The following is a 24,471-nucleotide window of genomic DNA, read 5'->3' on the forward strand; positions in this document are numbered from 1 at the left end:
CCACTCTTTTTAGAGCTGGAAAAAAGGCCACCGCAGCGGCACTTTTTGGCTAACTGCTGCATCACCATGCACTTGAAAAAGCCGCCCTTGAGGACTGGAAAACCTGTTCAAACCCATTTTCAGGCATTACCAGCTGCTATGGGGGTGGGGGAAACAGAAGAAGATTCTATCTTCCACTTGTGCTGTGATGCCAGGTTAATACTAGATTTAGAGTCATGCCTTTTTCCTTCCAGTGCAGTGCTTTGAGTACTAGACTTTGGCTGCTACCACACTGTAGAATTAATGCTGTTTGACACTGCCTTGTCATGGATCCATCCTATGAAATCCTGGGATTTGTAGTTTGTTGTGGTACCAGAGCTCTCTCAGAAAAAAAGGCTAAATATACAGTGTACCTTGTTATACACTGGGGTTTGGTTCCAAGATCCCCCGTGTATAACAAAATCTGTGTATGCTGAAGTCCCATTAACTAAAATGACATAGCAAAACAGTGTCCCTTATAAACAATGGAAAATCAAGGTTTGATATTTGAAATTTATACTTTTTAAAAATATTTTCAAATCGTGTATGCTTGAATCGTGTTTTAAAAATCCGTGTATAAGAAGAGCCGATTGTATTGCAAAAATACAAACTCAAGAATTCCATAGCATTTTGCCATGGCAGTTATAGCAGTGTCAGACTGCATTAATTCTGCATATAGATGCAGCCTGTGACTTTGGATTCTAGGCTTCAAATCCCTGATCAGCCATGAAAACCCACTGGATGATCTTCAGCCAGTCACATCCTCTCAGCCTTAGAGGAAGACAAAGGCAAACCCACTATGAACAACCCTTGTGAGGTTGCTAGAAGTCAGAAAACCATGTGAGGTTGCTATAAGTCAGAAATGACATAGGGACACTCACTTATGGCAACCCAGGGGCAAACTTACCATGAGGTTTTCTTGGCAAGATTTGTTCAGAGGAGGTTTGCCCTTGCCTTTCCCTGAGACCGAGAGCGTATGACTTGCCCTAGTTCTCTCAGTGGGTTTCATGGCCTAGCTGGGAATTGGACATTCATCTGCAGAATCATAGCCCAACACTCAAAGCACTAGACCATGTTGACTCTCCAACGTTTTAATTGACCCTACTAAAAACAAAGAAAAGACATGCTCATCTGTTGCTTTTGTCAGCAAAGCAGCTTTCTGGATTTCTGTCTATTTCACTGAACAGAAAAACTCTTTCTGGTTACCAGAAATTGGACTGGAAGATCATATTACAGAATATTATAATTTGAAAAGAATGAAAATGCTAATACAATATTGAACTCACTATTATAATATGAACAGTGGCAATTGGATGCCTTTAGAGCAACTAATACTGTACTATACCCATTTTAGTGTAATTTGAGAGTGAAATTGTGTAATGCAATTATTGATGGCAAGAAGATAATATGCTAGGACTCATATTGCTTTACTGGGTAATGCAATTTATTAGCTGAAAGCTGGTTTTAACATTTTCCCATTTGAACTATACAGTTTAGGACCCGTTGACAATAAAAGCATATTTATATCTGGTGGCTAAATTTTTCTAATCTGGTGTGAATGTAGTTAGTTGAATTCACTTGATGTTCAGAATGTTCTTGCCACTGAAAATCAGATCATTTTAGTGAAATTTTCTAAAAACAAATGTTATAGAAACAGTGTTATATTTAAACTACTTTTTGAAAGAATGGGTGGTGAGACATGTTTAATTTTTGTGTCTCAAACATTTCTATTTCTGGCAAGAGACTGTGAGGAGATCAGATCAATACATAGATCATTTGATCATACAGGCATTTGCCCAGTCACTCTAGGAATAATGAGACAAGACAACAGAAAGTGGGTTCAAACAGGGCCATTTATTAACTTGACCTATTCATTAATTTCTTAGTGGAACTGCAAACCAGGTGGGAAAATAACCAAAGAGGAGCAGCTGCAGCTGGTGGTCTCTCTCCAAGACCACATCCACACCCTCCTCTGGACAATAGCACCTGAGCCCCAACAATAACCCAAACGCTGGGTTATCCATTGGCCAGCCTGCATCAGGAAGACCAACATGAAAGTCCCTCTCCCAATGCCCAAGAATAAAAGAAATGGGTTTATCCTCCATGCAGTCCCAAAGGGTGTCTCGTCCCCCACTTCCAAGGTCCCAAGGCCCAAAGAGGTGGTTCTGTAGACCTCCCTTCCATCCAAATGGTGTCCTAGGTGCTCACCAAAATCCAAATTTCTTTCAAATCATGCTGAATCAACCTATTTAGATGCCACCCCAGCCAATTTCCCAAGGTCCTTCTGGAAACAGTATGGGGCAGGTGAAAAAGCCTTTGGAAAGGGGGGGGGATCCTACCTGGCTCCAAAGCAACCAAGTTAACTTCACACTGCACTACTGGTGGGAAGGTGGGTTGATTGCAAAACTGAAGTGAAGAAAGTAGGAGCAGCAGACCATAAACTGGCTCTGGCCATTCCCCCAAAATATTCCAGCCTTGGCATAACTGCCAAGGCAACTTTTAAATCTTGTCTCCCTGTGGTGTTGGCAAACTATTCATCCCATCCCAACCCTTTGTGTGGGAGTGGGATGCAAATTATTTTATTAGAGGGATAGAGTTTTCTTCAGTGTTGGGATGGAAAAGTTTCCAGAGGCCACCAGTAGCAGAAACCAGCCTTTCAAATTTGCATAACATAAATACAGTTAAATAAATCTAAGTTTTAATCACCAATAGAGTAGATCTACTGAATAAATAGGAATCAGGAAGGTCCCATTATCTCAGTCTTGTTTAGATGAGTCTCATTTATGGTATGTTTTGTCAAGCCCATCAACACTATCAATACGGCCATTTGAGTAGCCCTGTTAAATCCATTACTTTGTATATTATATCAAATAAAATGGATCATTCAGGTGAATATGGCCTGTTCTCAGCACACTCTGTAATACTCCATCCTGTTTACTTTGTCCTCAATCCAGTCATATGTAAGAAAAAAGTAAGTGGAAAGATATTTTTAAGAGATGCCAGTTCTTGCTTCATATGGCTTGGCAAGAAGAAATAGCCATGTGAATTAGGTAGCTAAAATACTGCTCCAGGCTAAATCCTTCCATTTTATCCCAGGATTAGCCACTTTGCTGCCTCCTTTCCTGACTAAGTACATAGAAAGCAGATAAAGGTAGTAGCTTACCCCTAGGATGTTTCTGTTTGTAAATACAGATAAGAATATCTTATAACTTGACGGGCTTTGAAGTTCTATTACCACCCAGTAGGAATGTCTTAAGAAGACATTTCCCATAAAGTCCCCAAATTGGATAGCCTATAATGAAAAAAATGCTGCATGTAAACCATGCTGCTTCATGGCTTCTTGATAATTAGAACTGACTGTCCCAATAGGAACAGGGAAGGAATTTTCCTTAAGATAAGACTGAATCCTTCATTAGATGTTGAAATCATCAAGTAATGACTATACTCCAGTAAAGCAAATATAGCATTTTAGCACTATGTGACATCCCAGCTCTAGTACAACTCTTCTTCATCGATCCATAGGGAGAGGCGGGATATAAATAAAAATTATTATTATTATTATTATTATTATTATTATTATTATTAAATCTCCTTATACATGTTCACTTTGTGCATAGAGGGTGAGTAGAGCCATGCACATTAGGTCTACCCCCACGATTTTCATTTTCGTGAACTCCACCCTCCAGCTTTCACCGTTCAGGTCTAAAGCTTGAAGAGAGATTCTTTGGCTGTTAAGATGAACAAGTTAAGAATGCTGCATAGGGCTATGAGCCCTGCATGATTCCATCTCTCAGTCACATGGACGATTCTGTCAAATGCATGAAGATTCATCCTTCACTTGAGGCAATTCTACCATCTGCGGCCCCATTTCTTAGAAATACATATTATCATGTTCTTCTTCTACACAACAAGAACAAATAATTCCTGCAGAATTTCCTTTTCTTGGTGAGAACACAAATGTTTCCTGATGACTCTACTGCTTCAGGTAGGGAAAAATACTTTCTATGTAGGAGTACATATGGTTTTTCTGTACAGAAACACATTTTTTTTGTGCAGAAATGTACATAAGTATTTTTTTTCTATGCAGAAATAGTTAGAAATGGGTTTTATGTGCAGAAAACCCATTTCTAGTTGTTGGTTTTTTAAAAATGTGTATTTCTATGCAGATAAATACTTCTAGAAGTGCAAAATATCTCACAATAGACTTCTATCTGATCACTTACTTAACGTTTCCAAGCACTAGAAATCCCCATTCTTAAACAAGAGACAAAGAGCAAATGAGTGCTCTTTTCATCCCGACTATCTCTCAGTTGTGTTGAATACATAGAAGCTTCTGAAGGGAGCTAAAGACATGCATCAAAGGCACAAGGTAAGCTTAAAGCTTTGGGGAAATTCCACTCCTTTCACTGAAAATACAGTAGCTGTGCATATCACAGTCAGATTTAGCAATAATTTCAGATACATTATGTAGAAAGATGTTCTACTTTTATTTAACATGTTGCTACTGAGCTTGTAAATATATATTCCTTCACATATCTTATATTATTTCAGGCTAGAGGATCCTCAGAATGCTGAGTTAGACAAGGTCAAAGTGGAAGAAAAAAATGTGAAAGCATCAGAACATCAGATTATGCTTCCATTGGAAGAACGCATTACACATTTTCGTGATATGCTTCTAGAAAGAGGGGTAAGGTTGTATTACTCTGATTCCAGTAATTTATGAGAACATGATATAATCTCAGTATTTGTAATGGGTATGTTGCAACAGTCTAATGGTGCCTACTGCTATTTTAATATTGCTTTCTTATCAATATCCAGCCACTGAATGCTATTCTATCACTGATATTTGCTGAAGAAAAGACTTTGTGTTGTAGAGGATGCAGTATGAATGTAATTTATGTCCAAGGCCTTATAATATGTTCTATAGCTTGATTTTATGCATATTTGTTTTTACACTATTGCCAGCTCACAGTAGTTTAGTTACTAAATAGAAATGGTTTTAATTTCATTCAAGTTACATCCAAATCTTTGATGTAAATTTAGTCTACATTATTATACTGTTTTTATTTACAAACCACATGAGAGATGATTAATGGTGTTAGGTAAGAAATTATTTTATTCTTTTTTGAAGAAATGCAATAAACAGAAGCGGTTGAGACAAAACAGTTTAACCTACTGTGGATTTGATAACTGTTGGGTGTTCATTCTATTCCTCATTTACCTGTACTAGCTTTCCTTTCAGTTTTACAAACTTTTTTTTTAGTTTGAACACTTTGGGTATATATGTATATCAGTTTTGGAATTGCAAAAACATAGTTGTGTTAGTCTGGAAAAATCAGTGTGCAAAGGGATCTTGTGGCAGCTTTGAGACTAATTGAAAGAAAGAAGCTGGTAGCATGAACTTTTGTAGATTTCATCCTACTTCCTCAGAAACATAGAGTAGAGTGGAGAGTCCAGAGATAGATCTGTATAAAACAGTTGTGCATGAGAAAGTCAATTGAAATTCAAAACCTTGTGGAGGTGAGGTGGCAAGGTCAGTTTTAACTATGGTCATTGGGAGACAAAGGCAAAAGAAAGGATGTTGCCTATAGGCAAGGAGAGTAGATAACCTTATGAATCAATAATGGAATGTAGTATAGGAAACAAAGAGGAGATGTTATGAACTGGTCAAGGGAGTCCTCATAAGGATGTGTGTTAGATAGTGCTGAAATGTGTGTAGCATGCCTGGAAACTATTATCTCTGTTCAATCCATTGCTGATGGACTGTAGTGTGTTGATACATTCCAGTTCTACTATTTCTCTTTCCAATCTTCCTTTTTAGTTTTCAGACTAAACATCTGTGGACATCAGTACAATTGACCAGAGTTTTCCTACTTCTCCGAATTGGGAGCAGTGGTGCTTGGGGAATCCTGTGTCAATGGAGCAGTGAATCAACTCTGGGTTTTATTCTGAACTTTAAAGGAGCTATTCAAGAAGTTGAATTTTTTTGGAGATAGGCTTTCAGCTTCTTGAATAGCTCTGAGTAAAACTGAGTTAAAAAAAAAATCAGAATGGATTCACTGTGGAGAATCCCCCTGGAACAAGAGTCAATGCCAATGTGATCTTTTTGGCTTCTGTGAGGTTGCTCTAGTTCTGCACAAAAAATGTGTTTCTGGGGAGTGGAATCAGGAGATGTGGCTATAAAGATATAGTTACATGATTTACATACAACTCCTGGTGCAGGATGTTGGCCATAGGTAGTAAATGCAATAATAAAAAGCAAAAACTGAATGCCATCTGGAAGAAAACCTTAGGCTAGCCTTGCTAATACAATGTTAACCGCTTAGTGAGTGCTTAGCACTATAAAGCAGTATAGAAATATTAGTGCTATTGCTATTGGTTAAATGCCTGGTGGATCTCTCATGGGAGGACACAGATGGAAGGAGGGGTACTACTGTAAATATGGCATCTTTAGCATTTACCCACCATACCACTGAACAAGCTTTCATTGGCCAGAACTCACTTCATTAGTTACAATGGATTTGGAGATGCAGTTGATATGAAGGATATATCATACTGATTTCTACATGTATCACCCCTGCCCTCAAAACCTCTTAACATATAAATGTTTTTTCACTGTTTTTGAGAAGCACTTTTATGCTTTTGTGATCTCTCATTCTCACAAGTAATTTTATTTTATCTAATTCCTAAAAATGATTTCCTTCCGCAGGGGCCATGCTAATCTTCTCTGTATCATTCCAATTTTTTAGTATATTTCCCACCTCTCCCTATGGACCGAGATGGGATTACAACAAAATCACATACATCATACAATCGAATGTTAAATTTTCCATAAAAATAACCCTCCTATGACACAATAATACAGTGCAATACAATACAATTAAAACAATACACATGCCAAACTAAGTAGAATTCAGATTCATATCTTACATAGTCAGGAATAGAGAGAAAAATGAGCATAGTGTTCAAGTCAGCTCTGATGGGAAAGCCTGCCGGAAGAGATCCATCTTAATGGCTTTTTTAAAAGCATTTAAGACGGATCTGAGCTGTTGGAAACAAATGTGCCTTTCTCTTCCTTTTCACATCTCAGGATCTCTCTTCAAAAATGTACATGAGAGTGTCCTGAGCTGTAGAGCAGATCCACTGCATACCCTATTGTACAAGATCTCTAACCCTTTACATAGTGTTTGAGAGGATTGTGGTGCTTATCTAGAGGTCTTCATTCACCAATCTAATAGGATGTTCTTAAATCTAATCCATTTTAATTTCCCCATCCTTGTGAACCCCAGAGCCTATAGAAAACTGTTTCTATCTCTTCCATTCACATATTCTTTCAGGTCTCTGCATTTTCCACATGGGAAAAAGAATTACACAAAATAGTTTTTGATCCACGTTATCTTCTCCTGAACTCAGAAGAACGTAAGCAGGTGAGTTTGTTTGTTTGTTTCCAGCATTTATATTGGCTGCCCAATAATTTTGTTCTCTGTGTTTGTGGTTTGCAGGTATTGAATAGTAAAATACAGTACAGTGAGCCCTCTCCTTATGCAGGGGATCCATTCCAGATCCCCCCGCATAAGGGAAAATCTGCCTATGCTCAAGCCCCATAGGAAATAATGGGGCTCGTGCATGTGGCGGAGAGGCGCTTGTGTGGCATGGATGCACACACCATTATTTTCCTCCCCAAGTGGCTTCAGCGTACACTGGAAGCTGTGTAAAATGCATCCGCACATGGCATGGGCGCACTGTACTAAGGTACAGCATCATAAAACAACCAATTCTGACAATTGTGAGCAAAAAAGAGATAAATTAGTTCAACAGTAAAGCTGCAAATAAACAGTGGGTCCAAAAGTAAACAGTTCAGAAGTTTAAGATCACTAATTTTGAAAAGGAGGTGTAAAACTTTTAAAGACCTTTTCACCTGGCATCAAAACAACCATAAGAAAGACATGAAGTAAGCCTTTCTGAGGACAGTGTTTTATTATGACGGTGTAAAAACCAATCTCAGTCCATGAGATTGCCCCCTTAATGTTTCTCAAGAATGGTTGTTATTCTTCCGTTCAGAGACAATTTACATCTTAAAGTCAGGTATAGAGTGGACTAATGATAAATATGATGACAAAGAGGCAATCAGAACATACTACAGTCATCCATATTTGCAGCTTTGATATTTGTGGATTTGATTATTCATGGATTTCATTAATATGTTCTCTCTAGGACTGTCTAGGTCCTCCAGTGCAACTCTCTGGTCAACTTTAACTAAAAGTTGCACTGAAAGACCATTTGTAGCTACTCCAGTGCCATTCTATGGTCAGTGTATGTTGGACATTGACCACAGAGTTGCACTGGAGGACCTAGAGATTCCTAGAGAGGTGTCCTCTCAGGTAAAAAAAAGTATTTTTGTTATTTGCGGTCTTTCCATATTCACGGGGGTCTTGTTCCCCTAACCCTAGCAAATATGGAGGGACTACTGTACTTTTCGCTTGTAAGGCTAAACTGGGGGAGAGGAAACAAAGAGGAAAAGCAAACGACAAATGCATATAGATAAATAAAGTACATTTAATACAAGAAAATCTAAACATTAAACTTGTCAATTGTGGCTTTCACCATTGATATTATCTGCTTGGAGGTCTTCACTGAATGTATATGTGTGGTGAGAAATGACATTGTGGCACCAAGTCTGCTTCCAATTTATATACATTCATGAGAAGGTCAGAGGAAAGCCCTAGTGCATATATGCACAGCACATACACAGAGAGACATGGAACATGATGAGGCTGAAAACAGAATCCGATACCACTGTGCTATCCGCTTTAGCTATATTTCAGAGGAAAGAGCTGGCAAACCTTCTCTGAGTATCCCTTCTCTAAGAAAACCCTATGAAATCCATAGGGCCACTATATGTTCACAGGTGGCTGGAACAAATAAAGACAGATACACATGGGTCTGTAAAGGGTTACTACTGCATCTATTTCAAGTTTGCAAATTTAGCTGCCTCTTCTAGTCCATTTTTGGGGGGGAAAGAAGCAAAAATAAACTAAATTTCACTTCTATCAGTGGTAATCAAAATTTATAGCAGTGGTTTAGATATTTAAAGTAATCTCCTTTTCCCCCCCCTTGACTAGTGCCTATCGGTTAAAAATGTAGATCTGGGATAGATTTTTCCCTCTTGTTCAGAAAGTCTCAGACAGAAGAGATAAATTATGTAAACCTTTTACAAGTCAGGGCTTGTGACTATTGCTTGGCAAAATAGGGTAGTACTCTTCCATTTGAAAAAGAGGTTCCTCTGTGAGTGGAAGGCTTCTTGTATGAAAAGCAGGGCACCTCTGGATTCAGTTTGTTCATTATCATTCCTAAAACATAACCCTGCAAATTTATCTCTTGCTTGTAAAACACAAATGTTGAAGTAAGAGATCTCCAAAATGCATTGGCTGTTAGCAAAGATGGGTTGCATTTTTAGGGTACAGTTATAACTGAGAATTTCAGAACTGGAAACTAACAATCTATTCAGAAGAAGGCTTTGTGAAGCAAAAGGGAGCACTCTGTTTCTTTTCACTAATTCAAGCAATGGTACACTCTAGACCTTGCTTAGTCAATCAATCTTTATTGTACTTTTCATTTATCAAGGCTGTACATGATATAATAAAATTACTTAATGAACAGTTCATAAAGCCTATACAATAGATATTATTTTTAAGACATTGGTGACATGGGCCTCATTTTTGGAATATATTGCATACATTAAGGGAAACGACTATGAAAAGCAATTTTCATCTCCTCTTATAAAGAAGATTAAAGCTGTGTTCATACTTATGGAAGAAAAAAAATCTAATATCAGAGGAAGGCCTTTTATGATGTGTGATAAATGTTGTTCTTGTGATCAACTGGAAAGATATATATTGCTGGATTAATTCCCTCACCTTTACAGATGTCTCCTTCAAACAGTTACTGTGCAAGAAATTAAAATTAGGTATAGAGGAAGTCTTAAAGAAAGATAATGTAGCAAATCTCTCATGGCTGCATTAGGGTGCTTGATTTTCATAGAATCTCTAGAGTTGAATTTCTAGAGTTAAAATTTCCAGAGCTTTACTTCCTTAAAATTTGGATGGTGGATATGGAGACACTTATTGTACTTGATTTTCACACTTATTGTACTCAATCCGCAAGGAGAAGTGGGAAATATAAATAAAATTATTATTAGTTTTTTGTGGGTTTTTAGGGCTATGTGGCCGTGTTCATGAAGAGTTTATTCCTGACGTTTCACCAGCATCTGTGGCTGGCATCTTCAGAGAATGCTGGCAAAACATCAGGAATAAACTCTTCTAGAACATGGTCACATAGCCCAAAAAAACCACCAAAAAATATGGATGCCGGCCATGAAAGCCATCAGCTTCACAAAATTGTTGTTGCTGTAAAATATAATGTATTATTGCAGAATATAATGCATATCTTATACAAAATAAGATGATAGTTTGGGACATGAGAATTCTGGACTGTACTAAGGCTAATCTGAAGCCAACGACATCACAGATGTCTCAACATTTATAGTTCTTACCTAGGGTTGTGGATACTGAAGTACAATGTGGAATCAGTATGTAGAGAGATTTTGTAGCCCTTTTGAGACTAACTGAAAGAAAGAAGTTGGCACCATGAGCTTTTGTAGACTTCAGTCTACTTCCTCAGATGCAGTTAGTGGAGTGGAGACCAGGGACAGACATATATATGCCATTGGTATGTGAGAATGTCAATTCAAATTCAAAATCCTTTGTGTATGAAAATGAAGTAGCAAGTTCAATTTTAACTATGGCCATTAGTGAACAAAGGCATTGGGAACTAGCCAATGAAGAGGCAAGATAAATTTGGCTTTGGAAACTAGCCTGTACATGGAGAAAATAGATGAGTGTAGGATGCCCTCCTGAGCATGGGGTCAGATAATGTTGAAATGTGTGTGCTGAGCCAGGAAGACATTATCCCTGTTCAATCCATTGCTGAGGGACTATAGTTTATGGATGAATTCCAATTCTGCTGTTTCTTTTTCCAATCTACCTTTGTAGTTCTTTTGTTCAAGGACCGCTGTTCTGAGGTCTGAGATCAAATTTCCAGGAAGACTAAAATGTTCTGCCACCAGTTTATCTTTACTCCCATTCCTAATGTCTGATTTATGTCTATTTATCCTCTGGTGGAGGGACTGGCCTGTTTGTCCGATGTAGAGTGCTGATGGGCATTGATGACATAGTATGGCAAGAATCACATTGGAGGATGAGCATGTGAAAGTCCCCCTAATATCATAGGTGATGCTATTAAGTCTTGTGATGACATTTCCTGGATAAATGTGTGGGCAGAGTTGTGATCTTGGTTTGTGGCAAGGCTTAGTACCTGTGTTATGTGTCTTCCTGTGGGTGAGTACCAGTTTGACATTTGGAGGCTGTCTGTAGGCGAGTAAAGATCTGCCACCAAGAGCCCTTGAAAGAATGGCATTATTGTCCAGAATGGATTGTAGTTCATTGATGATACACCTGAGAGGTCCCAAATGGGAGCTGTATGTGATCACCAGTGAGGTTTTGTCATTTTCTCTCTTCAATTTGTTCTATAATAGATCAGTTCTGGGTACACGTCTTGCCTTATTTATATGTTTTTTTTTACTTCATGTGGTGGGTACTGTAGTTTCAGGAATGCTTGTTGTAATTCCTTGAATTTGACATCCCTGTCCTGTGGGTCTGAGCAGATGTGATTCTATCAGAGGGCTTGGCTGGAGAAACTGGTGGAAGCTGGAGGCATGTAAGTACATGTAGCAGTCTGTGGCTTTGCGATATAGTGTGTTGCTTAGATGTCTATTTTGTAGCTGTACTGTGGTGTCCAGAAAGTGAAATTGTTCTGTAGATAGTTCCAGGCAGACGATGATGGTGGGGTGGAAGTTGTTGAAATTCTGGTGAAATGTCTTGAGCAGGGGTAGGCAACCTGTGGCCCACGGGCCGGATGCGGACTGGCGAGGCCTTGGGACCGGCCCCAGCCCGTTCCTGCCGCCGATTGCCGCCGGGGCCTTTGGCCCCTCACGCGAGGGGCATGGTGGGGCAATTGTCTATAAAAGCCTCAGAAACATGCATTTATCTTAACATTTTTTAAAAATCAGCAATTTTTTTTGCGTGTCCTCCATTTTTTATTTTAAAAAGTGCCCTCCATTTGAAAATTTTGTCCTACATTTGTCCCAGTTTATTTATTTATTTAATTTGTTAAAAATTATTTAATTATTTATTTTTTGGCTTCGGCCCCCCAGTTGTCTGAGGGACAGCAACCCGGCCCCCGACTCAAAAAGGTTGCCTACCCCTGGTCTTGAGTGAATCTTCTCCATGAGTCCAAATTATGAAGATATCATCAATGTACCTCAGGTAGAGGAGCAGTTTCTAGGTGCAGGAGTTAAGAAAGCATTGTTCTAGGTCGGCCATGAAGATATTGGCATATTGTGGTGCCATACACATGCCCATGGCCAGTGCCATTAACATGAAGGTTTATTTTGTTCCCAAACGTGAAGTAATTATGTGTGAGAACAAACTGGCAGACCTTGGTGGCTGAGTCTGATAAGTTCTGATCTGCAGTGATGTTCCTGGTGGCTTATATTCCATCTTTGTGCAGAGTGTTGGAGTACAGGGATTCTACATCCATAGCGGCTAAAATGGTGTTCCCTGGAAGGCTGTGGATGGATTGTATCTTTTATAGGAAATCTGTGGTGTCCTTCACATTGCTGAGAGTGTTGATGGCATATGGTTTAAGGCTATTGTCCATATATTTGGAGGCACCAACTGTAAGTGTTCCAATGCTGGAGATGATAGGTCGTTCAGGGTTGCCCTGTATATGTATTTTGGGTAATAGGTAGAATGCAACTTGTTGGGGCTCCTGGGGTGTGTCAATGAAGATTTGGTTTTGCGCCTCCATGGGAAATTCCCTGAATAGCCAATGTAATTACTCCCAGTACTGCTCTGTAAGATTGGTAGATAGGTTTATGTAAAATGTGGTGTTGGATCCTTGCCTCTCAGCCTCCTGTATGTAGGCATACCTGTCCATGATAACTACCACTCCTCCTTTGTCAGCTTCTTTGATGACAATATTAAGGCTGTTCTTGAGACTGTGTATGGTATCTTGTTTCTTGCAACTGAGATTCTGTTGTAAGTTGTGTCTCTTGTACAGTGTGGAAGTTAGGGATGAAAGTTTAGGTTGGTTGTTTTATGAGGTGCCTGAGGGATTTACAAAAAGATGTGCAAAATGATACTACTTTGCTGAATAACCACTGACGGTATAGCTACGACACCAAAGAAAGATGATCCATGATTATGTTGTTCCCTTACTAGTACAGTGTGCCCTTGCCTTACATGGAGGATCCTTTCCGGACTCCCACGTAAGGCAAATACTGCATATGCTCAAGCCTCATTGAAAACAATGGGCTTGTGCACACGCCATTGCCTATTCCATCGCCGTATAACCCAGATGCACTGTAGTATTACATGCAGGGATACAGGAGATGGCTGTCTTTTTACAATGCAAGATGTGTGCATTCAAGTTCCCAACAAATCTTTAAGTCATGTAGATTCACTTTTAAAGTTACAAAACAAGAAAAAAGAAGAAGCTCTTGGATCTCACATTGTAAAAAAAAAGTTTACATTAAAATATTTTAATATTGCATTTAAACAGTATTTTAATGTTTAAATGCTGCACCACTATTACAAATACTGAGAATTTCTACCACATCTTTCTTTCTTTCTTTCTTTCTTTCTTTCTTTCTTTCTTTCTTTCTCTATTTATTTATTTTGAGGATAATGTTCCAGCAAAGATGTTGCCCGTGGAACTTTGCACAAACCTAGACAGTGTCATAAATTACTGGGACATGAACATTATTTTTTAAAGAAAAGACATAAAATTGTTTGGCAGATTATGGACTGTGTTCCTTATTTTTTCCAAGTAAATAAGGAATTTGAAAAGAGAGAATTGATTGCTGACTATTCCAAAGACCTCTCTATAAGTAAAAGGAAGCAGTCTACATTCTTTCTTCCTTGTTTTCAGATTTATGAGCAAGTCAGAGTTGAGATTTCAGAAGGACCTCCTTGCTAGCAAAGCAAATGACTGAGCAATGCTCTTTCATGGACTCTTTTGATTAGACACAAACTCTCCTTCTGCTTTTTCACTTTGCAATTCTTTATTGATCATAATGTCCCAACAGATTGGTATCAGCCCTGCCCACAATGATACAACAATTCTGATAGCATTGAGATAAATGAAATGGGTGAACTTTTATGTCTGGAAATAGCATTGTTCAGATGCCAGGAGAAGCCATTTATTAATTTTAACTTAATGTGTCCCTCTATTTTTGAGCTCATGGAGAGCTTTTTCCTGTAACTATTAAAATGTGCTTCCTATTAAATTACTCTTTGGCATGTACAAGAAAGGAGGAAAGTAAGATCTACTGGATATTATTTTTTCCTATAAGATCCTGCTAAGATTGTTTTTGTTTTTGTGTCTTCTATAAGAGCCTGATAAGTTTTCATTAAAAATAATTAAAATAAGTCTTGGCTCTACTGTCAGCAAATATCATATTTATTACAGTTCTGAGAATAGGAGGGATCTGATCCAAGTGTATTTCACAGATTCCTGTAAAATCAGCAAAGCTGAGCATCTATTTTTCATGAGGGACTAATTCCATTTTCTGCCCCCACCTTCCTAAAGAGCTAATCAAAACTAGAGCAACTTTTTGCACTTGCTATATGGGCACCCAGCTCCTGCACTGGGTTTGGAAATTGGCTAGATACAATAGCCTCACAACTAGTTAGGCTGTCACAACTAATTTTCTAGTATAAAATGTAACCATAGGCTTCTGACCATTAAATTCTCATCTTGCAGAGTAGCATCTGTCTGGTGCTTTGGGGTTGCATCAGTCTATAATCTTTAACAGTGACTTCATCAGTCAAGTCAAGCTACATTTGGGAGGATTCTGTTTCTGCATAACTTTTTTTCTCCATAAAACACAAATATTGCATGCAAAGGAAGCGACATCTTACCAAGGATGACTGTTGGTCCATCTACTTTAATCCTGTCTACACTGACAAGCATCAGCTATTCAAGATTTCCGGCTTATATTTTCGCAAGCCTTATCTGGATTGTATTTGGGATCTCCTGCCTACAGTCACATGCTGTCCTACTTGACCCCCCTATCAAGTTAAAATTCTCCTTCATAAATTCTGTTCCTCAAATTATTCTACTTGGAAATATGTTCACTTGAGTCACTTTGATGATTCTTGCAATTAGTCTTCTAGGCAAATTAATTTATATTTATTTTTTTATTTTTTAAAATATTTATATTCCACCCTATATCAAGATCTCATAGCACAAATAGTAGGTCAGATAGTTTCAAAACAGTAAAATAATTCAAATAAGCTAAAATATATATTAACAACATAATCATTGTTTAAAAACAGATGTAAAATATTTTACAGGTTTTTTTTTATAGAAAATAACAACAAAAACTAACTTTGGGTTGAATTAATGAGGTCCAAAGTCCTTGATGAATGAGTAGATTTTAAGTTGGCACCTAAATAAAGTGAGTGTTGCAGCCAGCTGGGCCTTACTGGAATTCCACAGTTGGTGTACCATAAACTGGTCAATTTGTCATGCCAGTCTATAAGTCAAATAAGTCACAAATTGTGATGATACAGGCGTGTTACAGACTACCGAAAAGGGGCGGCCTGCACCCGCCCCTTTCACCGCCGGATTGGGGCCTCAGCGGCCAGAGCGGCAGCCACTGAGGCCCTGATCCGCTGCTTTCCAGGCTGCGGGGAAGTGGCAAAAGGCTTCAAGCCCCAAGGACACCCCGGAGGAGAAAGGGGCTGCTTGGCCCTTTTCTCCTCTGCGTCGCGGGCACAGCCATCTAAAGCGACGCAAGACCAGGAAGGAGCTCCGTTTCGGAGCTCCTTCCTGCACCCACGAAAGGGCACACTAAGCGCCTTCACGTGGCGTGACGTTGTCACATCCGCGCCGTCTCGTTTGGAGGTGGCGCACTCGTGACGCCATCATGGCGGCCCCCATGTAGATGGGGTGCTGCCATTTTGTACGTCCTCAGGACGTATTAGGCTTGGGGGCGTCAAGAAGTGATGCCCCTTTTTAAACCTAGGACGTCCTGAGGACGTCCCTTATGGCAGTTTATAACGCGCCACAGTTAGCCAGGAAGCTGCTTCATCACCTTTCATTCCATGGTTTGAAGACAACACTTCACAATAGCATCCTTGGTATATTTTCAACATCCAACCCTTGGATATTTGCTCTAAAGAACACAGATAGGATACCATTCCTGTCCAAAAGCCTATAGTTCACATTAGTTAGGACAATGATCCAGCTGCTTCCTCTCCAATCTCTCCACAAGAAAGCAGCTATGCTGGAACTAAGTGGGTCAAATTAGATTGTGAATTGAACTTTCTCTCTCATTTTACTGGCATTTTGTCTCTTCGCACACATCAATTACAATGGAAAGGTCACAGCAGATTAACTATGATTACTCTACAGACATAAATGGTGTAATATCACGAGCCTTGGGGAACTTACTCTATGACTGCTAAAGCACACAGAACTAAAATTGTTTTTGTGAAAGCAATTTGGTTTTGTAGCCAGATATTGCCTGTCAAATCAATTACTGTTAGGTATGATCAAGAAGTACACAATTGCCTCATTTACATACCTACCAGAGATTTGTTGAAGTCCCTTTATGAACATATGAAACTTTGCTATACTAAGTGAAATATGGTTTATCGAGCCCATCTTTCTGTCATCCAACTGGCAGCAGCTATTTGAGGTCTTCTGCTGAGTTGTTCTGTTGAGGTCCTGTTACCCATGTTCTCTTGATTAGAGTCAAGAAGTTCTGGGGTATGCATCAGCTACAGGGGGGAATAATCTGTTTCATTACTCCATTCATTTCATTAGTGAAAATTCCATGTAGTTTGGTTGCCATATCTTTTCTCTCCCTGGTGTGGCTTGAGATTGGGCAGTGGGAGATCACAGTTCATTGCCTCTCTGCTATACTGTTGGAGAGCTACTGCAGAAGTTCTTGGGTAGAAGCACAACAGCAGACATAGTAGTGTGTTCCTGTGAGTGGGACCATTGTTTTAAACCAGAGTGGGTAAAGAGCAGCCCTGGGGCAAAATGTCCCCCGCCCTCAGATTGTCTGAGTGGCCCTTCATCCCTCAGGCTACTCTTTTTCTGGAAAAAAAAGAGACAAAGAAACTTGTCAATGGAAGACTGGTGAATAAATCTCCACCACAAGCCGGTACACCATCAGTTCCACCTAACTGTTATAATGGTGACTGAGTAATCAAACCAAAAAGATGAAGGACAATAAAATGACATCCTATCTATCCCTTTTAATGTTCGAGTCATGTGCAGCATTGCATTCAGTTAGTGACAAATACACTTAAATGGTCTTGTTGATTTCTTTTTGTGATCTGTTACCCAAGCAAATTGACATATGAACTCAGGTAATATATCTGTGTTATTACTAAAAACTGCAGGTGGGATCCAGAAACCAGGTAGAATTCTCTTGGTGACTGAACATGGAGGTAACATCTCATTATGCTGTATCGTGTATGTGTGGTGAATCCTGGGCACCATCCAGCCACAGCTTTGCAGTCTTGACAAAAGAAGAATCATTACCCTTCCAAACCTGGGAGGGCAATAGCACTTCCCTTCTCCTTGGTTCAAAACTGCAGTTGGGGATGCCTAGGAAGCCTCAGTCTCCATTGGCCATAGACTGGCCATAGGGTGGTCATCCTGGCACCAGTGATCTAAATTCTTCCAGCAATGGCCCCTTGACCCAAAAAACAGAAAGATGTACATAGATACTTTGAATGATACAGATGGTGCTTCTAGACAAACATAGGGGGGAAAAAAAGAGACGGTGTTCCTTACTTGCAAAGGTGGGGAATCCATGACCTCTTGAACTTCATGATCTACTACTTCCATGATTACATGCCACTGTGTATGTTTACAAGGACTCATGAGAAGAAATCCAACAACTTCTGGAGTGTCACATTTTCCCGAGCCCTACTGATATGTGTGTGTGTGTGTGTGTGCTGTGTGCCTTCAAGTCATTGTTTCCCTATAAACTGCCCCATGATCCTCCTATTTCCTAAAGATTCATTGAACTTCTTAAGGGAATTTCCATGAGCTTCTAAATATCCTGCTTTGTATTATGTTCTAGAAGTAAACATGAAGATTTACTAACTGGATAGAATATTAACAGGTAACTGATTTAACAATGTTGTGTGATCTGTTTTTCCCTCTGCTCTGCAAATGAAGATATTCGAGCAGTTTGTCAAAACACGGATCAGAGAAGAATACAAGGAAAAGAAAAACAAGCTACTACTCGCCAAAGAAGACTTCAGAAAGCTGCTGGAAGAAGCTAAATTATCACCAAGGTATAGAGCTGCTTTCTGATATAAATTCCATTTGAGAACCTTCTGAAGGAAGATGCAAACTAGAACTGAGTTTTGTTCGAGTGAAACCTACAGACTGTTAAATATGGATGTGTAGTTAAATTAATTAATTTATTAATACTTAATTACAGTATTGTCACATCTTTTCTTCAATGTTCTAGGTGTAGCACTACTCCTTCCCACTCTCTCACAGCACCCCTATCAGTTTGGACTGAGAGAGCATATCTGTCCCAAGATCACCTAGTAGGTTCCATGGTTCAGGAACTAGCTCTCTCAAGACCCAGTCCATTGCTCAGACTATTATACCATCAAATTTTGTTCTTTGAGCAGTCTTGAGGAAACCCTGCTATAGGGATAGTCATCAAACAGTAGACTGAACCCTGAATTGAAACAAAGACACATGCAATAAATCATAGTCTACACCTGCAACAGAATGAAGTTTTCAGGTCTTGAGGTGATTCACTTCTCAGATGAGAAAATACAATTTGCCTAGGAGGGGCGCCGCCACAAGAAGCACATAAGCATAGTTGGAGGAAAAGCCACAACTTTATTTCAAGCAAACAGCAAACAGTGCAGGGTTGGCCCAAAGCATGAGGTCAGGATCTGGATTACTGAACAACACCCCGGTTGTTTGATGATTGCAATGGCCTGTACCTGGCCGGACGTTGGGATGGCCTAGGGGCTATGGGACGCCATCTAGCAACCATCCGATTGCATGTATTTCCAAGAGCCCCTGGTCACCAGGCAACGCAATAACATTATGGCCCCCGCAATGGCCACAACGTATGCCCTCAGCGCACCCAGGTCCCCAAGGACGCCCACTCCAGTGCTCCGCAGCCCTGGAGACCACTCACCCCAGATCACGACCTATGCTCCACCACCAAAGACGTTCCGAAAGGAATGCTTCCTCCAACCCCAACGAACTAATGACCAACTGTTTGGTCCAAGTGCAGGCAAACATAACCAGCGTATGCTTTCGACCTCCACCTGCCCATCTTCTTGATTGCTTCCACTGACATCCTGGCCTGGGATGCTGAGGTTACTGACCCAATGTGAAAGGAATGTCCACCATAGTCTTCTGGCATGAAGCTCAACTGCTTGATCGCCATGCACAGTACTGCCACGAACTGGTATCTGGACAATGGCAATCCATTGGCGTGAACAAAAAGCGAGAGCAAACAGACACAAAGTCCCACATAGTTCGAACTGGGCATAGGTGGGAGCCTTTGAGCCTTCTCAGAATTATGGTCAACCCACAACCCAGCTGGTCGCACTTGGACCTGCGACCCATTAAGGCAACAGCATGTTTCACGAATGACAGATCTCTAAACTGTAGAGATCGCTGGGACACATTACTCTGAGATGAGGCAACAAGCTCACTCACCCTGAAGGCTCTGAAAAAGGCAATAACAAATGCAGCATGGAATAAACAACATTCAAAATCAGATGAACAAAGGACCGGAAGGAGCAACCATAGAGAGGTTCTCCAAGGCAAGAGAGGCCTCTCAGGCGGAAGCCCCTCAGACCACCAAGCGCGAGTCTCGGCCGCCCAGGGTCACTTTGCTGACTGGGAAGCTAAAGCTAAGGGGAAAAAATAACTCTCTTAATTTTGAAGAATCCTGTCAAATTATTCTGGATGGTCCAGGGCATACTAATTATTCCTCAAATCAATGAGATAGGCCATGTTCCATGAAACTAGGGAAAATGACTTAGGATGAGAAGCAAAGGAGATCAATTAAAATTTGAAATCTTGATTTCTTTCCATTTTCTATCATTGTTGGTGACAATGGCAATATATGCAGTAGCAGTGATTTTATGAGAAAAATGTCATAAAAAGAAAGATGCATAGTTTCAAAAAATATGAAAGTGTATTGATAACTGTAGAGCTTTGTGATAATGCAGCTTCTTGTTCATTGTTTCCTTTCTGTCTTTCTTCCTCTCTCAGAACAACGTTTAAAGAGTTTGCAGAGAAATATGGTACAGATCAACGATTTCGACTTGTTCAGAAGAAGAAAGACCAAGAACATTTTTTCAATCAGTTCATACTTATCCTTAAAAAGAGAGACAAAGAGAATAGGATAAGACTACGTAAAATGAGATAAAAAGGAAATCTGCCATATGAAGGGAAGTCAAATACTGTGGCATCTAGAGTGGAGGAAAGGAATGGCATGCATTTTGTGTCATCTTTTTGAGTTTCAAATCCCTCACTTTCAAGAAAATCCAGATAACCCCAAGAGCCACTAGTGCAGAGGAAGATTCTGTGAAAGTACATCCAAGGCTGTACAGCAGGAATCTGTTGGATATTTCATTCTCAGAGACTTAATGTTTCATATTGAAGCTCTCTTTTGTACAACATTCGAGTTTGATGCATTTCTAATTACCATGATATGTCGAGCCCTTAATTGTTTTAATTATGCAAATTCCTTGTAATATACACAAATTTGAAATCCAGTGTGATTTGTAATTAAGCAGAAGCAGATGTCATACATAACCTCAAGACTTTTTTTAAGGAAAAAAAAACTATTTAAAGAAAAAAAAATATCAAAGGCTGTCCTCCCATGCACAGTCACTCAGAAGTAAGACCCACTGAACTCATGGAAATTTACTTCTTAGTGAACATGCTTAAGACTGGGCTGCACAGCAATGTTTGGGCAGCTTTGTATATTTATGGTTCAGAATGTTCAGTGGTACTGAGGATATCATTACTCAATGTTCATAGGTCTAAGTCTAGTTTCTGAGTAGTAGTAGTAATAGGGTATTAACTGTTAACCATAGTGAAGAGTGTGAAAATCTTGGCATTGTTTCCTGTAGAACAATGTATAAATCTTTTTAACAAATGCTTTGTAAGTAAATTATTCTGAATGATGGTCCAAGCACACAGAAAAGAGCAGCACTTCTCTATTAAAAGCTACTATAAAGAAGTTATTTTGTAAACCCATCCTACTAAATTTTGAGTTATTTTTATTGTATGCGAAGAGTTTGCATGAGATTAGTCTCATCTTTGTATAAACAAATATTTTAACTTTTTTTTAATTAATAAATATTTTAAGACTACTGGCCAGTTTTCTTTTCCAAAATGTTTGAAACTATGTCAGAAAACATACCTGTTTGGGTGCAATAGACTTCAGAGCTGTTACATGGTGATGAAAAACAAGAACGTTTACATTCTGCACCAGCCTTTCCTAACTTGATAACCTCCGGATTTTTTTTTAGTACAGTTCCCATCACCTAAAACCATTGGTCATGCTGGCTAGGGCTGATGGGCAGTAGATTTAAATAGTTTAAAATGGCTGCTCTACACGAGTTTAGGTGCTTTGAGTAATGTTGTTGTTCTGCGCCTTCAGGTTGTTTCTGACTTATGCCAACCTGTCTTATGCCATGGGATTTTCATAGCATGTTTCTTCAGAATTGGTTTGCCATTGCCATCCTCTGAGGCTGAAAGTGTATGACTTGCCCAAGGTCACGCAATGGGTTTCCATGGCTGAACAGGGAATTGAACCTTGGTCTCCAGAGTTACAGTCCAACACCATATCAAGTTGGCAGACCTAAAAATAATCACTTGTCTTGGCTACATGTGGCAAGTGTGCAGCAGGGAAACTTTTGTAAACTGCATATATAGTCTCCTGGTTGTTTACATTGGTTAGGAAACAAAAAACAAATTAGCTAGTAACAGTAAATTAGCTGTAGATGTTCCTCCTTACAAAAACATTTCCCTACACATAGAAAACTAGCATTGCAGGGTGAACCCTAGACCAGACTATCTAGTTTATGTTGTTATATGGAGGAGCATTCAGTCAGATGAGGCTCACATATCTGCAGTTTGAAGTCCAGTGCAGAAAGACATGTGTCATTTTACGAGAAAGGTCTGTGCCAATGCAGATCAATTGGATGCATTGTCATTGGATACAGATCACCAAATTTCTAGTTGTTGATACCACGAAGAGTGAGTTAAGGAATCACCTATGTGACTTTTAGAAGATTATCACACTGCCCTTTTCCATCTTTTTGTCCTGACCTCAGCGCAGGATGAACACTTTTAAGCATGGATTGTATCACACACCTCCATGTCCAGGTTGTACCTGATCAGGACTTGTCTCATACTTTGCAAAGAACGGGAAAGTCCCATTCTTTAAAAAACTGCCAGAGAAGTCCAGATTGGGAATGGGATGCCTACGGATTAGGCATGGAGGCGTGCAATACAGTTCATGCTTAAAATTTTTCATGCCATGTCAAGGTCAGGATGGAAGGACAGAAAAGGGCAGTGCAATAATCTTAGTGATTAGCCTTCTTGTCATTATGTCTAGCAAATGCAGAATGAATTAGAGCCTTTTTACACTATGCAGTTATAATGTTACAATTCCATTTTAACAGCTATAGCTCCATCCTATGGAATCCTTGGGTTTGTAGTTTGTGGAGAAATGTTTAAATAGCAACGGCAATAGCGTGTACTTTTGTATACCACTTATCAGTGCACTTAAGCACTCCCTAAGTGGTTTACAACATGTAAGCTAATTGATCCCAACAATCTGGGTACTCATTTTAGTGACCTCAGAAAGATGCAAGCCAGTCAAGCTTGAGCCCTTGGCTGTTATAGAACTCACAACCTTGTGGTTTGTGAGTGAGTGGCTGCAGTACAGGCATTAAACCACTGCACCACCAGGGCTCTTCTTACTCAAATTCTCAGTCAAAGAGCTCTAGTGCCTCAACAAGCTGCAGGTCCCATGATTCCATAGGATGCTGCTGTAGCAACTAAAATGGAGTCATAATGCTATTGAGTAGTGTGAAACGGCTTTTAGACATACTGTGGGGAAATGTTAACAAAGCCTAAATGGCTGAGTTTGACCAGTTGTTTATAACAACATGACATTATAAGATTTACCATGGAAGCCAATATTAAATATTGGAGGCCTCTTACCACACAGTATATAAAAATACTATAAAATCCATTGCAAAACAGAGGTTGTGGTGGGGTGGCCCAAAGCTATTTATCACAGAACATACCTATCCAGACATCCTGGCTGGTATCAGCAGTGGATCCTATATGGACTATACAGTGGGCCAGAGATGCTAGGTGCCTAGGTTAGTTTCAAATACACAGTGTTTGATTTATAGATGATCACCCCATGCTCTAAACCAATCTAGGTTTAGCAGCTCCACTTTGCAGCTACTTTCACATGACAAATCAATTGCATTCAGCCATGGAGCATCATACAGATTGGGCCACCGTTCAGTAAATCTGTAAAGCAAGACCCATTTCCCTGTCCACTGTTCAGTTCATTTTCTCCTGTTTCTGTGTTGCATTGAAAAAATATTTCCCCCCAATCTTTATGGGAGCCTACATATACTTTCATGTGTGTTTAGCAAAATAATAATACACTTCTTAACATGCACTCTGTCTTTCAAGATCCCACCCCCCACTGAATAGCACAATTTTCAGTGCTTTGTTTCAACTGTATGCATTTTTGTCTGTTCTCCCTCCCTCCATAACATTTTTACTAAAGTTCGAAATGCATTCTGGGTAATATTTAGGTTTGGGAAGAGCAAACGTGGTAAGTTTCCATTGGACAGCAAGCTGAACAAATTTCTCAGCCAAATAAAGTGATTTCCAATGGCACCGATCTGCAATCATATAATTAAGTCAGATTCATCACTAATGTCTGTTTACAGAATGCCATCTTCCTTTGCTTCAAGTTTGCAGGCCACATGAAGGTAAACCTCAAACAAGATGATGCCCCTTGAAGTTTTAAAGCTGAAAAGGTTTCCGAAAAGGAAGGGGACAGGAGCTAACTTATTGTGAAAAAAACAATATACTAATGAGCTCCAGAGAATATTGTGAAGAAAGCAGTCTTTGCCTCTGAGCTGAAGGCATTCTGCTGCCATGTCCTTAGATCTTGTTTTACCAGCTGAAGCAAAACAGCTTTTGTAGTTGTTTCTTCCTTTCTTCCTTTGAAGAAATAAGCTTTCCTCTGTCACACACACAAAAAAAGAGCTG

General features: G+C 39.5%; 1 protein-coding gene and 1 pseudogene across 2 annotated transcripts in view; one reads left to right on the plus strand and one right to left on the minus strand.

Moving 5' to 3' along the window:
* TCERG1L (transcription elongation regulator 1 like) overlaps positions 1-21,533 on the plus strand; it is a 224,130-nt gene extending 202,597 nt beyond the window's left edge. For both annotated transcript variants that reach the window (XM_042461102.1, XM_042461103.1), the window contains exons 10-13: positions 4,570-4,705; positions 7,356-7,445; positions 18,343-18,461; positions 20,425-21,533. In XM_042461102.1, coding sequence (XP_042317036.1) covers positions 4,570-4,705; positions 7,356-7,445; positions 18,343-18,461; positions 20,425-20,581 — 502 coding nt within the window. In that variant the 3' untranslated portion in view covers positions 20,582-21,533. The remainder of the gene's footprint in view (positions 1-4,569; positions 4,706-7,355; positions 7,446-18,342; positions 18,462-20,424) is intronic.
* Positions 6,683-6,799, minus strand: LOC121927443 (annotated as a pseudogene).
* Positions 21,534-24,471: the final 2,938 nt, after the last annotated feature.

This window comes from Sceloporus undulatus, chromosome 3 (genome assembly GCF_019175285.1).
Source record: "Sceloporus undulatus isolate JIND9_A2432 ecotype Alabama chromosome 3, SceUnd_v1.1, whole genome shotgun sequence".
NCBI classification, from domain to species: domain Eukaryota; kingdom Metazoa; phylum Chordata; class Lepidosauria; order Squamata; family Phrynosomatidae; genus Sceloporus; species Sceloporus undulatus.